At 41.7% G+C, this 15483-nt stretch overlaps 1 protein-coding gene and 1 long non-coding RNA gene across 2 annotated transcripts in view; both read left to right on the forward strand.

Moving 5' to 3' along the window:
• The window catches only part of LOC308310198, a 200911-nt gene extending 191437 nt beyond the window's left edge, over positions 1-9474 (forward strand). The window contains exon 2 of the long non-coding RNA XR_013963473.1: positions 8986-9474. This is a non-coding gene — a long non-coding RNA (uncharacterized lncRNA). The remainder of the gene's footprint in view (positions 1-8985) is intronic.
• drg1 (developmentally regulated GTP binding protein 1) lies at positions 718-9474 on the forward strand. Its single transcript, XM_080756378.1, has 9 exons — positions 718-862; positions 2005-2128; positions 2287-2462; positions 2564-2633; positions 3729-3898; positions 4034-4164; positions 5794-5961; positions 8388-8510; positions 8696-9474. Exons 1-9 carry the CDS (start codon positions 824-826, stop codon positions 8793-8795), a joined length of 1101 nt encoding a protein of 366 aa, XP_080612504.1. The 5' UTR covers positions 718-823; the 3' UTR covers positions 8796-9474.
• Positions 9475-15483: the final 6009 nt, after the last annotated feature.

Raw genomic sequence — 15483 nt, forward strand, 5'->3', positions numbered from 1 at the left:
GCTCTGCTTGCACACAAGTAGGCCATACATGGCCTACTTGTGTACAAAGCGCAAGTTGGCAGCTCGACAGGGTGCATTTCTTGTTCAATTTGTATTCAGTTTGGGTACAGTTCAAACGAAAAGGGACTGATGGCCAAGAAAGTCTAATCCATCTCCCCCAATTCATAGAGAATTCCCTTTGGTTTAGTGGTTTCCAGGGAAAAGAAACTCGCCTCCCGTACAGTAGGTGGCGGTGTGTACCTAAAAGTAATTGTTTGCAACCGGTTTGTGTGAACCCGCACCAAAAAAGAAGTATTGTGTTGCCATGTCCGCATATTATAAGCCACGTTGGGCTTGTTTTTCTGTAAAGTGTCAAAGTCGCTTCTAAATTGTAAATATTCGTAGTTGCGGGTTGCGGTTTTTTTGGCCGGGCCTTGTTTCTAATGTTGTTTATACCAGGCTTATTACATTTTCATCTCACAAGTGAAGGACCCCCAAATTAATATATATTTGTCTGCGACCCTCCATCTGATAACATGTTATTCCAGGAACCCCCATAACAAGATTTGTCTTGTTAAAAATGTTCATAGAATATTCCACATTTTTCAAAGAATCCTTATGATTTTTTTGAAAATAGCCTACGTCATTTAAATGTTTATTAAAGGGCGAAGTGCTCGCTTGTAGACATGATGGTTGCTTATTTCTCTCACGCAATCTGGCAACACTGCTTTGGGGGACCGGTGGCTGATGTGTGCATGCTGGTGGACAGCTTCCATGTGTACACTGTACATTAATATATTTCCATAGGTGAAGTCGGTCTTACGACTTACATTACAATCTCAACATGAGTCTACTCATCAAAATAGCAGAGATTGAAAGTGAGGTAAGTAAAGTTCCAAACTGTAAAACTTTAAACAAATCAGACACGTTTTTAACTTTTTAGCCATGACTGCTAGCTAGGATAGCTCGCGAGGCCTGGTACGTATTTCAGTAACAATACTACTCTCTAAGCCTGTTTGTGACATTAAATAAAGTAGGCACACATTATCTTATTGCGGTAATTTGTCGTTGACAGTTACATTTGATAAGATTACACATTGCACTGTGTTGTCGTCTGAGTTAACTTCGCATCCTCACCGCCAGGCTTTCCGTACCCGTGGAAACGGAAAGCCTGCTTTGCCTTTGAGTGCTTCGTATCAGATCCGGTCTAAAGGCTAAAGGCCCGCCTTGGTCGAGTATATCCGGTCATTTGCACTCGCACACATTATTGCACCGTTTCCGTATCCGTTCTAGACCGGATCTGCAATCTGCTAAAGTGAATTTATCCCAGTCTACATCTGAGTCAACCAACCAAGAGTTTTCTGTCTGGTTAGATGTGTCTATCTAAGGCTCTGACTAAAACCAAACCAGCTGATAATTCCCACCCATATTTTCGTTGATGACAGCTGTAGGAGAAAGACTACCTGTCATAGGCTAATGTTGGTATGACTGAAGTCGCTTTTAGCCATACCAATTTCCTCTCATTTAAACTGTCTTAATTATCATGGTAGCATATGTGACAGTTACATTTGGATTAATAACCACTTAAACCCTATATAGCCAGGCCTACTTTGTCACACATCAAATCGTGAAAACAGCCGATCTCAGAAAATAATACGAAAGTCTTTAATCAAAAATGTATTTGACCATTGACGATACAAGGCCAGGCAATGGCAGATTCTTTGTATGTATGTGTGTGTGTTCCTCGGCCATGCGTGCGCAGACAGCGTTACATTCACAGAAAACCACTCAATGATAGAACCACAGACTTTTCAATTAATTATGATGAATTATTAACGGTTAAGTTTAATTGACTCATTTCTTAACAACGTTTAATCGATTTACGATTAACTATTTGCATCCCTAGTATCGGGTAAACATACATTTGATAGATAATATCAGCTCTTATAATTTCCAAATGATTAAAAAATAGACAATTGTTTTCCCTGTGGAACGAGAGCTAATCTATTTCATTCTCATTGGTAGATGGCCAGGACGCAAAAGAACAAGGCCACAGCCCATCACCTGGGTCTCCTCAAAGCACGTGTCGCTAAATTGAGAAGAGAACTCATCACACCAAAAGGAGGCAGTGGTGGTGGACCTGGAGAGGGTGAGACCATTAACCGTTTTATTTTTACATAGTGTATTGGGGCTTGTCCCTGTTCCCTAATATACGAGTGTTGAGCACTCCGAGTCGGTAGCATTGACTTCTTAGCACTCGGTAGCATTGACTTATTGTGAGTTATCTTTCCTTCTATCTACATGTAGGTTTCGATGTGGCAAAAACAGGGGATGCTCGTATTGGGTTTGTCGGGTTCCCTTCAGTGGGCAAGTCCACCCTGTTGAGCAATCTGGCAGGTGTATACTCTGAGGTAGCAGCTTACGAATTCACCACCCTTACAACTGTGCCTGGAGTTATTCGCTACAAAGGTGCCAAAATTCAGGTACAATCGTCTGTTGGCACATTTAAAACGATAAGCTATAAATTGGCCATGTTTTTGCGAGGATTTACTTCATTTCGTTAATCGTTCATTTGTTTTCTTAGCTCCTGGATCTCCCAGGAATCATTGAAGGGGCCAAGGATGGCAAGGGCAGAGGGCGACAGGTCATTGCCGGTGAGTAACATCAAGTGATACTCATTCGAACCTATCGAACTTCGAATGTAATAGAAAATATTATAGTGTAATATGCAGTGAAACTTTCTGTTTCTCTATATGCCCTGGCCGCGGTTGGTGCTGAGAGATGCGCTCTCTTGCAAGATGAAATGAATGATTCATACTTATCTTATAGCCTATTTTTTTAATGGTTTAGTTTAGATACAAGCCTGCGACTTATTCTGGGGAACAGAGACGCATCGCTCCAACGATGTGCTCATTGTCCTGTGATTGGAGTGGTTGGAACAATCCTTACCTCGACAGGAAACGGGAAATAAACAATTTTGGTCTATATCAAATTATGGTAGGCTACAAGATAAATGTGTCACTGTAAGCTGTCTGCCTTCACTTAGTTCACTACCAAATTAATCACATTTCAGCTTGACCTGTTAACATTTTTGTAATCAATTTAAGTAACATTGTGTGATTAAACAGGTACTCTTAAAAGACAAAAGTCTACAGACTCCGAGGCTTATATAACTCTGCTCCGAGGCGTGTTTGTGACACTGTGTCTGTGGTCTGTGTTAACAGGCAAAGCAGGCAGCGAGGCATGCAGGCAGCTGATTTATTCTTCATTGTATGCCGGTGTCGCGTGGCAAACATAACTGATCTACAAGCTCACAACGCGTTGCATCAACGATGCATTGTCCCTAGTGGACTTTTAAATCACTCGCGTTTACCCACGGCACCGTCGTACGATTAAGTAAAGCTTGAGGGGAGACTTCTCTTTCCTTCTGCCCCTGACTGATGACCAGCCGCCGTTTAACGTTGCATGGCTCAGAGTCTTGTGAGAACTCGCACGCCATGTTTTATATATTTTTTCCCAAACCTTTCCTAACCATTTTTTTAATAGTCGATTATTCTTACATTTTTTATATTTGAATATTCCTTTGAATATGGCATTTGTTTGCAGCAATAGAACGCCCACTAGGACATTTTTGTCGCCCGCTGTTAAAACGATGGGTGAAAGTCAACTCTTGGACTTGGATGTTGTCAGCACTATGGACTAAATCATTTTTAACAAGTGGTGTTACTGTCTCCCCTTCTCTCCCTCAGTGGCTCGAACCTGCAATTTAATCCTTATTGTGCTCGATGTCCTAAAGCCTCTTGGTCATAAGAAGCTAATAGAACATGAGTTGGAAGGCTTTGGCATCCGACTCAACAAGCAACCTCCCAACATTGGCTACAAGAAGAAGGACAAAGGAGGCATCAACTTCACGGCCACAGTACGCCTGACTCAGTTGTTGTTGTTTTCTCTTTGACACTATTAAAGACTGATTATTATTTCTTGCTTTGTTGTGCAATGTGCACCATAGCAGATCTACGAGCTTACATCATCACTTCTTGTCTTCAATGTTTAGTGTGGACAGAGTGAGCTTGATGCTGAAACGGTGAAGTCCATCCTGGCAGAATACAAGATCCACAATGCTGATATCACTCTGCGCAGCGATTCTACAGCTGATGACCTCATTGATTGTGTGGAAGGGAACAGGTATGCAGCCTTCCCAGACTCAGGCCTCTTTTACACGGCGACCATCTCCAGATAAAACGGCAAAGTCCTGTTGCATTCTCAATTTCTATTGACCCTTTACACGAGAACGCACACATTATGAAAACGCTATAATGTCACTAGGTGGCGGTAACGGACTGCCAAATAGACCAGACCAGACCATGTACAAGAAGAAGAACCCCTTCACGCAACCCTATTGGGGTTTTGAATGATTCCACAACATGGTTGTTGCCGTCGCTCACTGCCTGCTTTCTATTACGCATCGAGGTGACTGACAGGCAGCCCAGTCCCAGAGAATGCAGGCAGAGCGCGCCACGGGATGGTTATATATTTTATAATGCATTAGGCTACATAAACGCTGCTGCCGCGGCTGCCGCCTATCACAAGGCTTTTTATTTACATCATGGTTTTACATTCACCATCGCTGATGAGCAGCACTTTGTAGGCGAGGAGGGAGGCTTGTTCAGGAACTCCATTATATCATATATGGCTCTGCATTAATGTAATAAACATACTGGGCGGTATGAGCTGTGAGCCAAGTGAGCCATGATGTCATAAGTTTTGCGGATTCACCGTTTTGCCTGTTTACATGGAGATGGGATTAAACAGCGTTCTCAAAGATTTCCACTCTGGGAGGTGGTTTCACTTTGTTGCGTTTTCACCTCCTGAAAACACCGTTCACGTTTAAAGAGACATCATCAAAGTGAGCCAACGTTTTGCAGTTTTCTATGAACACCGTTCTCGTGTAAAGACCACCTAAGAATACATTATGAATGACCTATCCACTTGAACCCCATTTAAAAACTAGTTGAGCTTATAGATCTGCAATTTTCAGTGTTACCTTTTGTAATGGAATTAGATTATTTTTTTTCTTCTTTGAAATTTGTTTGACTTACTTGAACCCATTACAACCGGCATAGCATGTGCCATTGTTTGGGAACTCTGTATGTCACCTGAGCTCTGCCTATTGTTTATTTCATTCAGCACACATTGTGTGTCAGAGTTGCGTACATGCATTTGTGGTTAGTTTACTAATGGCTAATGCAAGCAACAGACATCTCGCAATCTACACTACAACTATAAGTGACCTTTTTCGTAACTGGCATGCCTCTCAACTGGACTGAAGTCCAGCTGATATCAGAAAAAGCATACTCTTTGGGGCGACATGAGAGCTGAATGGTTAGGCTGCATACCACATGGGCTCTTATGCCTGACAGCGAGTCCCCAGTTTTATTACCCGCTGGCCGGACCATTTGCTCCATGTCACTACCCTACTCTCTCGTTTCCTCTCTACACTGTCGAACATAAAATAAAAGCTCAGAAAAAATCCCTAAAAATAACCTAAGAAAGTGCATACTTTACTCATTACTAAGCAAGCATTTAAACAGAAAGTGAACATCCATATGTTTGACTAATTACAAAAAGGTGGTTGTTTCTAGTAAATAGAATAAGGGAGTGTAGAATTTGATGTATGTATTAATTATTGTTTGGCAGCGTACCCATTTGTTTTCTTTGTTGAACGAATTGAATATGTTTAACGGATATTAGGATTTGAAATGCACTCAGGAGTGAAATCGCTTGGCTCACACACTTTGCCTTTTCGTCCAACAGGGTCTACATCCCATGCATTTATGTGCTCAACAAAATTGACCAGATTTCCATTGAGGAGCTTGACATCATCTACAAGGTTCCCCACTGCGTGCCCATCTCGGCCCACTCTCGCTGGAACTTTGACGATCTGCTGGAGAAGATGTGGGACTACCTAAAGCTAGTGCGCATGTAAGTATGGTGTAGCCAACAATCACAATTTAACAGATTAATGTTGTATTCATTGAAGTAAGTTCTGGATTGCAGCTTTAATGAAAGTGTTTGAGCCCTGTTAATTGCGAACGCAATGAGCACTAACTATGAGACCTAGCAGATCATGTCTGTCTGTGTGTCTGTCTGTCTGTGTGTCTGTCCCGCTTTTGTGCCCATATATGGAGCTGAGTGATTTGTTTGTGATTGATGCAACACACTCCATATTTGGACGTATAGCTGCTTTGGGGACTCCTTATATGGTTATGGCTGAGTCATGGTGACATGAGTGTGATGGCGTGCTGTATCACACACAAGAAAAAACACACACACACACACACACACACACACACACACACCTTAAAGGAGAACACCACACCAAAACACACTGGCCATGCATCTACCTTCATCCCTGTGCCATCATCCATAGTGCCCTTGATTTTTCTCATAGATCCTCTACATCTCCCTCTGACTCCCCCCTCCCCTCCCACAGCTTGCATTTGCGCATGTTGTCCTCCTTCTAATGTGGGTATTTAGATAGCTCCAAACTTTTTTTTTTTTTCACGCATCGTATTATAATAGTATACTGAGACTCACGCATGCGCAGTTTTCACTCTAGGCCAGCCGTTACATGTAATCCCAGAGGTAGTCGATTCCAGACGAGATTCTCGCGAGACGCGCGAGACTTCAAGCTGGAGCGCTCCTTCCTATGAGCGCTCCTGTCAACTCAACTCTGTGCTCTGCTCTTCCACGCCGCCGCCTATGTGTTTACATGGTTTAATTACATTCGCACGCGTGTCAAGAATTCCTACTAGTTGTCTAGTTTCATTTATTTGAGCAACAACATGCCTCGTTGTATATATCCAGGCTGTTCAACCGCAAAGACTAGGTCAACTCTAAAGAGAAAAAGTTTTCATGCGATACCTACTCTGAAGAACCTTGATTTGAGGAGACGTTGGCTTCTAGCACTACAGATGGATCTCAATAGCTCAGATGAGCAGACTCAAGGACGCATTATTTGCAGCGATCACTTCAAGGCAGATGATTTTCGTCCAAAACAACAAGAAGAAGAAACTACTGCCTCGCTACATAAAAAGAAGGGTCACGGTCTGAGACGATTAAAAATAAAAACAAAGCGAAAAATAGAACGGACTAGACTGCAGGCAAACGCAGTTCCACAGACTGCTAAACCAAAGGTACATTTTTATTACGACGTTTGCCTATTTACTTTATTTTCTTTCTATGCAGTCTGCAGGCATCGCCAGATTCGGTGGCAATGTCTGACACATGCAAGTATTTAGTAGTACCCATTTATTGATTGATTGTAATTTATATTTACACATTTACAGTAGCCTACAATGGATACATTTCAAACGAAAGTATAGATCAATACAAAATCTGGAGGACCATGAAAAAGCATGACTTGTTTAGTTTACATCAGGGTCCTCCCATTCTCTGCAGCATTTACATTCCACTTCCAATGGCTTTAAATCGCATTTTCCACATGAACACCAAAATAAATCCTCGGTTCTCTGCCGTACGCCTGGAAGGGGAACAGTAGAACCGCCTGCTGCCTCGTTCATCCGTGCCTCCTCCATTAGACGCATTTCTTCGTCGGTATACTCTGGCTCGTATAAGTAGGGCTCCTCGCCATATTCAAAATCTTCAGACATATACTCAACATCTTCTTCAACTTCGGCCATTATGAAACTAGTCTAGTTTGTTAATAATACACAAAGATAAGGACTATAATGATGCGACGCGATCAGTCATCAGATTGCATGTAAACAAACAAGAGGGAGACTGGGAGAGATAGCGGATCACAGTTGAAAGGAGCGCTCCAGCTTGAAGTCTCGCACGTCTCGCGAGAATCTCGTCTGGAATCGACTACCTCTGGGATTACATGTAACGGCTGGCCTAGAGTGAAAACTGCGCATGCGTGAGTCTCAGTATACTATTATAATACGATGCGTGAAAAAAAAAAAAAGTTTGGAGCTATCTAAATACCCACATTAGAAGGAGGACAACATGCGCAAATGCAAGCTGTGGGAGGGGAGGGGGGAGTCAGAGGGAGATGTAGAGGAGGGGGCATCTATGAGAAAAATCAAGGGCACTATGGATGATGGCACAGGGATGAAGGTAGATGCATGGCCAGTGTGTTTTGGTGTGGTGTTCTCCTTTAACTTTAAAAAAAAAATAACTTCTTCTAAAAGAAAATCTTAAAAAACCCCAAATATGTACGAGCTGCGTTTGCTTCCCGCGTTTGCGCGTCTTACTTGTTATGCAGAACAAGGAATTATTTTCGATGCACAATACACAATCCGAGACACTTTGGTTTGTTAGGTTTAGGATTAGGTAATCGGCACAGTAAAATAGTACAGTGATGATGTATGTGTGTTCTTTTCCAGTTACACCAAACCCAAAGGTCAGCTTCCGGACTACACATCTCCAGTTGTACTCCCTGAAGATTATACAGCCGTGGAAGACTTTTGCAACAAGATTCACAAAAATCTCCTCAAAGAATTCAAATAGTGAGTGTCGTTGCTTTTCATACATTTCGTTTTTTGGACTATTTAAAAGCAATTCACTCTCGAGTCTTTATATATTGGATTCATATAAAATTCCAGACCTAGATTAAATATTATTTTGTGTGAAATATAACTAAACCATACTACTACCTGCAGATACCAATTAATATTCTTTCCTTTCCTTACAGTGCACTAGTGTGGGGTGCCTCTGTGAAACACAACCCACAAAAAGTGGGCAAAGACCATGTCATGGAAGATGAGGATGTTATCCAGCTGGTGAAGAAATAAACGAGCTGCTCTTTGCATGGCCTGCTTATTAACCCATTTAGGCCTGACATCGAAATTAAAAATAATCTTCTAAATTCTGACAGTTTTCTGACATGTTTCTGTATTAGTGGTGCTACATTTTTCAAAAATAGCAGACCTACAAGCTCGTAGCGCGCCGCTCGTAGTGCGCCACTCGGTGGCGCGCTATGAGCTTGTAGATCTGCTATTTTTCAATAGCTAAATTTTAAAATTAAAAAAGTGTCATGTACAATTACCAAATCCACAAGTCATGTGGTTCCCAGTTTGTTTGTTTTTTGTGGGAAGAAAAACAAATGAATAATGCGATTGGCATTTAATAAATAAAAATCTACGTAAGTACTTTAAACTGTGATCCGTAAGTTTCATGTCCTATGTGGCCGACCAAACCGCTAAAAGAAGAAATTCCTGTTTGGCCGGGGGATATGTTTCTTATGAGCTTCATGCAGTACTACTTGTCAACCAGTAGGTGTTCTACCCACCAAAGAGTTGGGAGACCAACTACCGGTACAACCATTGAAGATTGTACTAGTTATATTGTATTAATATAGTCTATCATACAGATTGATTTAAAGTTAAGTTCCAGATTGCAGCTTTAACTGTGAAAGGTTCACAACCAGTGTGAAACAGTACAATAAAAGAAAAACTAGCAAAAAGAAAAAAACGGTTTCATTTTTAACACCTGTACACTCATGTCCATATATGAACCCATAATCCTGGACGGTAGTCTCCAGATGTATGAGCTTTACAGTGTATTTCATAGCAACATTTGCAGATTATAAAAGGATATTTAAAAGTGGTGTTCTGTTGATATTAGATGTTTTTCTTTTTTCTCTCCATTAATATCTGACAAAGCCTGTGGGTGAATTAAAACCCTGATTAACATTCTGGCATCAGAATAAAAATGTTTTTTTAGTGTCATTGACACGAACTTGAAATGCTATTAATATGCAGCACTAGATGGCGACCTTCACAAGTGGTTAATGCTGTTTCTCAGAGCTCTGTCTAGCACTGGTTTTGTTTGTAATTCCTACCGGCCTTACAAGATGAGAGGATATGTTTTATGTTGAACTGTGTGACTTACTTACTTACGCCTGACACCCCTACCGGGGTATAGGCCGTCGACAAGGATCCTCCAGAGTTCTCGGTCACTGGCATTCGTCTCTATCTGCGACCAGGTGCATCCCAGCCTCTTGGTGTCTGCCTGGAGATCCCGCCGCCAGCTGTTTTTGGGCCGGCCTCTGCTTCTCTTTCCCTGAGGGTTCCAAGTCAGCGCCTGTCTGGTGGTGTTTGACACTGGTTTGCGCAGCGTGTGCCCGATCCATCGTGTGAGTAGCCTAACTATTGTATCCTTTTAGAATGAAATTGAACTATTTTGCGTACCAGACAAATTGACACCATTTTTATTCATGTCATATATATCCTGGCTGCACTTAGTTTAGGTAGCGGGGCAGGAATGTTATGGAGGCCCTGCAGTTTTGCCTTCTGCCCCTCAGTTTTGCCTTCTGTCCCATCTGACTACTTTTTTCTCTTCTGCCTCTTTCCTGTCAATACAGACTTTGACACTGCAGTGTCTTATGTTGATATTCTGAATTCATAACGAATGTATGTTGTACAAAATAACTAGTAACATGTTTTCAAATAATTGCCGTGATCTGAATAGCTGAGCACTATGGTTTTTCTTTATTACAAATATTGGTAATTCATATTTGTACCAAATTCAATACATGATTTTGTTTAATAAGCAGCTTTTCAGTTATGGTTAGTTTTAGGGTTAATTATTTCATTGATAGTTAATAGAAAATGTATGAATTCAATTCAATATCTTTGTGGACATATAATTGGCCAATGGCATTTGGCTTTTGTGCCCTAAAAAAACGTACAACATCATATTGTGTGTGTGTGTGTGTGTGTGTGTGTGACATAGATTAGACATAGTGTGGTATTCAGCATGGATGAGTACCGGAGGAGCCTTGCCACACATTCAAGTGTGGCAATAATTGTTGTTTTAGTTGGGAGGCTGAGATGGACAACTATCGGGGCATCGGCATGAGCTCACTAGTTGGCAAGACAGCTAACCAGAGGATCCTGAATCATCTTAGGGAGCTGACAACAAACCTGTCAGCTTCACTGACTTCAAAAAGCTTTTGATACCATATACCGGGGTATCATCCAGGACTATGGTGTTCCTGAGAACATTAGTGCAAATGATAGCGGCGAGGTATACGGTCCTACAAAGCCAAAGTAGTAACTACGCAAAGAATCAAACTGAAAAAGTGTTTCAATTCAATGGGGTTATGATGGTTATTGCACTAATTCTGTTCATACTAATACTGTTCATGATTATGTAATTAGTTTAACCCCAAAGTAAACCATGAAGGCTAGTTGACCTTTAAGTGAATATGCCCAAAAATGTAGTTACTGTACTTTGGCTTTGTAGAGCAGTATTTGACTCAAGCCAAGGTTCTGAGTTCGATGGCCAGACTAAAGAGTTCAGGGTGACCCTGGCCCCCTTTCTGTTTATTGTGGTCATGGATGGACCATGCCCTGAGACTTGCAATCAGTGGTAGTGAAGAGACCCTGGGTTTCATGCTGGTCAGAGGAAAAGTCAATAAGTCAATCCCAGCACATTGCCCTAGTCTTGGACATAACAGAGAAAGGAAGGGAAGGGAACTACCACTCTGTGCCTGGACTGCCTCATTTGAATAGGATCTGAAGGTCTGGAGGGCATTTGCCTGGAATACCTTAAGTTGTACGCCTGTACGGGATGAAGAGAGTGTGGAAATCTGAGATGAGATATGACCTCAAGAAGCAGCTGTTCGTGGCTACAGTATTAGAATACAATACTGCTGTATAGGGCCATAAATCACAAATTTGAGGAGTGTGCGATCTAACTAATAATAATAATAGCTTGAATTTATATAGCGCCTTTCATGAACCCAAGGACACTTTACAAAATGTACCAACAACAATCAACAATGCCATAATCCTGAGAGAATAAGTGTCTTTTCAAGGCAGCCTTAAAAGAGTCCAGTGTTGGAGCATGGCGAATCTCTATTGGGAGAGAGTTCCACAGGGTGGGGGCTCTGTCCCCGAAGGTTTGCTTGACTGCCTTGGCCTTGGGAACAGAGAAGAGGTCCAAGTTTGTGGACCGCAGGTTCCGTGTCACAGGAGGTTTATGGAGGAGGCCTGAGAGGTACTGTGGAGCCAGGGTTTTGACATTTGTAGGTGAGAAGGAGTTTATAATTGATACGGAACTTGACAGGAAGCCAGTGCAGTTGTTTAAGGGTGGGGGCGATGTGCTGCCAAGGCTTGGTGCAGGTGAGAAATCTGGCAACTGAGTTTTGGACATACTGCAGCCTGTCCAAACGTAACTGCATGCCATCTATTTGAATGTCTGCCTGCCTGTCTGCCTTTTCAAACCCTCAGGGCATGGTAGGAATGCCATACAGTACATAGACGGCAAAATAATTCAGGATCAAAATTAATGACCATCTCTAACACGAACAATGTTATGTTCTTATTATGTTATTAAAAAGGTTGAGAATCACTTCCATGGATGATGCCATACACAGACAGAATACCACACACATAACAGAAGATTCTTTCATGAATGTTGTCATCGCAGGAGGCCTAAGGCAGTTATGAAACACAGGACAGAGACAAACAAAAAATACAACTAAAGGTCCTTACACACCAAATATCAATACATTATTATGTATTCTATGTGAATAATAATAATAATTATTATTATTACTATTATTATTATTATGATTATTTCCGTAGTTTTAAAATGATTGGTTGGGTTATTGTTTCGGCTTTTCTGCCCTGGCATTTGTACCCTCAAAAGTTTTCAAAAAGGTCAAGTGGCCCTCCCACTAAAATGATTAAATTACAGCAGGCTTGCTTGTTTGACAGGGTTCCAAAATGGATCCTTAACAGGTCTGTAACACGTCTGAGATTGTACAAATCTCAGAGTTATGCTGTCCCTTGAAATTAAAACATTTGAGAACCACTGTATAAGTTGGTAATCTTGCAGAGTGGTGGCTCTCAAACGTCTCTAGACAGGTACGTGGTACACCAGAATGTTGTGTGCAGTAGGCCTACTTAACGTCAGCAAGAGTGTACATGTTACCAATAGGATTCTGTATGAGATAATACTGTACCAAGGGTGAACCAGAAAAAAAGCAGCCAGGAGAATGTGACTAGCAGGACACTGCCAAAGACATCAAGAACTGCCAGCCAGCAAATTGGAGCTGTGGGAACCAACACACGGGCATCGATCACAAGGACGTCCCACACTAACATAAGTAGATGTACACAAGAACGACGCAGGAGCGCAAAGTACTAACGAACTGGCCAGGTGGAGAACCCAGATGGAAGCAAAGATGGAGGGCTCGTCTGGACGACCTAGAGAGAGGTGAACAAAGTACTCGGCCCTAGTACTTGAGTCTAATAAATATAGATACACCTGGTCAAATAATCAACTACAAGTGAAAGTTGCTCAGCTCAGTTCTTGAGTTAAAGTATAGTGGAGTAATATCGTATTATGTATGATCAATCTGCATATTAGCCTACCCATTCATTCTGGATAATGAATGCTTCTGTAGAAAACCGAATAACAAAAAACAAATACAAAAGTACATGCTTAAAAATACTTTTACAAAGTACATTTTATTGTTTGTATGATATCAATGTATTTCTGTAGATTTTTCAACAAATATCATTAATTAAAATAGCAGATCTACATGTTCACAACGCACATTGCAGTATTGCAATGTGCATTGACGTATTGTGAGCTGCTATAGAAAATAGGGTCAGGGCTTGAGTAGCCTAGACATTTTATTTCCTGGAAGAAGGGCTTATGAGTAATCTCTCAAGAACAGATTCTGTGCTGCAAATTCAAATGAAACAAACAGCAGAGGGTGCTGTTTTTTTCTTTTTTTGCTGATGGGTTCCCAAAAGTCTATAGTAGCCAAAATGTGAACCTGGACATGTTGAGTACAACAACGTTTTATGTTATAAATGTTTAGTATGGTCGGTCCTTGTTAATGGTGGACCATTAACAACCTATAAAAGAAAAAAAAAAGATCATCATACTTTATGTAGCATGTGTGGTGCCCATTCAAACTCTAAACGGGCCTGCCCGTTAGTGCAGCTGCGCCCGACAGCCAGAGAAAACTAGAGTTCTCAACAGTCCCGAAAATGAAGGCCGGCCCTACCTGGGCCTTCATCAAACCCTGTACACTCAAGAGAATGTCCCCGCTACTACCACCCTTCTCCATATAGGCAGCTGACCTCATCAAACCATGTACACTCAAGACATGCTCACTATATGGCCAGTACAGAATTCATTCCATGTTGATCTGACCCCCCCCATGCCAAAGCGCCAGCGCTCCCCCAGCAGTCTGCAGTCAACGAGGCGGATGTGTGCACGATGCGTGCAACCTCGCCCTTCAGGCCAGTGGTTCCCAAACTTTTTCATGTCAAGGAAGGACCCCAAAATTGACATTTATTAGCCCACGGACCCCCATTTGAAAATACATGCCAGGGAAAAGAAGATTTTTACGGCTCTAGCAGTGATTCTCAACCTGTATAATTTCAAGGACCCGCCAGTTTGACATGCATTAGTCTACGGACCCCCATTTAATGGCATTTCTATCTCTGGGACGGTTGGGACCCCAATTTATATTGTAGAATCAATGTTAATTTAACTCTGAGAATGTACAAAATGAAACCAAATACCCGTTAAACTATCATTTAGCTGGGGACCCCCTGGAACTCCCTCAAGGACCCTGTCAGGGACCAGAGTTGATCGGCAATGAGAGACACCAGGATTCTTGTGTGGTTTTCTTAAAAATGTATTTTTTGTCTTTTATTTTCCATATGAAAACATGACAGAATGACAAACATTAATTCTAGGCCCAAAATAAAGACAAACAGAACTAAACTTGACATCAAGACTGAGCTAACCAAAATGAGACATGAGGGGAACATATACATACAGTATAGTGGATGATCAACATACTACAAATCACTACAACATAATCCACTACAACACATCACTAAATCATATTAACAAAAGAAAATACCATGAAACTGAAATTTCAAAAATGTATTTTTGACATTTTGAATTCTTCAAAAATCACACATAAATTAATTTAGTGGTTAGTTCAGATTTTTTTGGACTAAGGTATTAATTTAGTCCAGGTACGCTTTCGATGGGGTGGCCCCAACGGCCAGGTACGCTTTCAATGGGGAGGCTCGAAGGTCCAGGTACGCTTCCAATGGGGTGGCTCGAAGGGCCGACGTAAACTGTTCAAGCCTTCTTGATATGGTACAGATTTCCATTGGGGGTGGCTGTTACGAAGGCTTTCACCTAGAGCTCCATATATGGAGACAACCTATAAACCCCATTTGTTGGATCATCAGGTGGAAATAACGACACATCACTCTGACAGTATCTGTAATTCTGGATCTCCTTATATGGGGATAATGACACATGCGTCACTCTGACAGCAGATTGAACAGCATGAATTAAGGACCCAAGCAAGACACAGGATAGGCCTACAGGATACAGCACATATAGGACACAGGAGTCAGGACTCAAGACACCACACTCAAGACGGGCTGATGTCACGTGATGTCACAATGCCCTGGTGGTTTACTACTT

Source organism: Protomyctophum bolini (assembly GCF_963924005.1).
Source record: "Protomyctophum bolini genome assembly, chromosome: 22".
NCBI lineage: Eukaryota > Metazoa > Chordata > Actinopteri > Myctophiformes > Myctophidae > Protomyctophum > Protomyctophum bolini.

What these genes read in the sequence shown, in the direction of transcription:
- drg1 (XM_080756378.1), top strand. Translation starts at nt 824, where the DNA reads ATGAGTCTACTCATCAAAATAGCAGAGATTGAAAGTGAG. An exon ending in GCATCAACTTCACGGCCACA is followed by an intron (nt 3,899 to 4,033) that starts GTACGCCTGACT and finishes TTCAATGTTTAG; the next exon opens with TGTGGACAGAGTGAGCTTGA. An exon ending in TACCTAAAGCTAGTGCGCAT is followed by an intron (nt 5,962 to 8,387) that starts GTAAGTATGGTG and finishes GTTCTTTTCCAG; the next exon opens with TTACACCAAACCCAAAGGTC.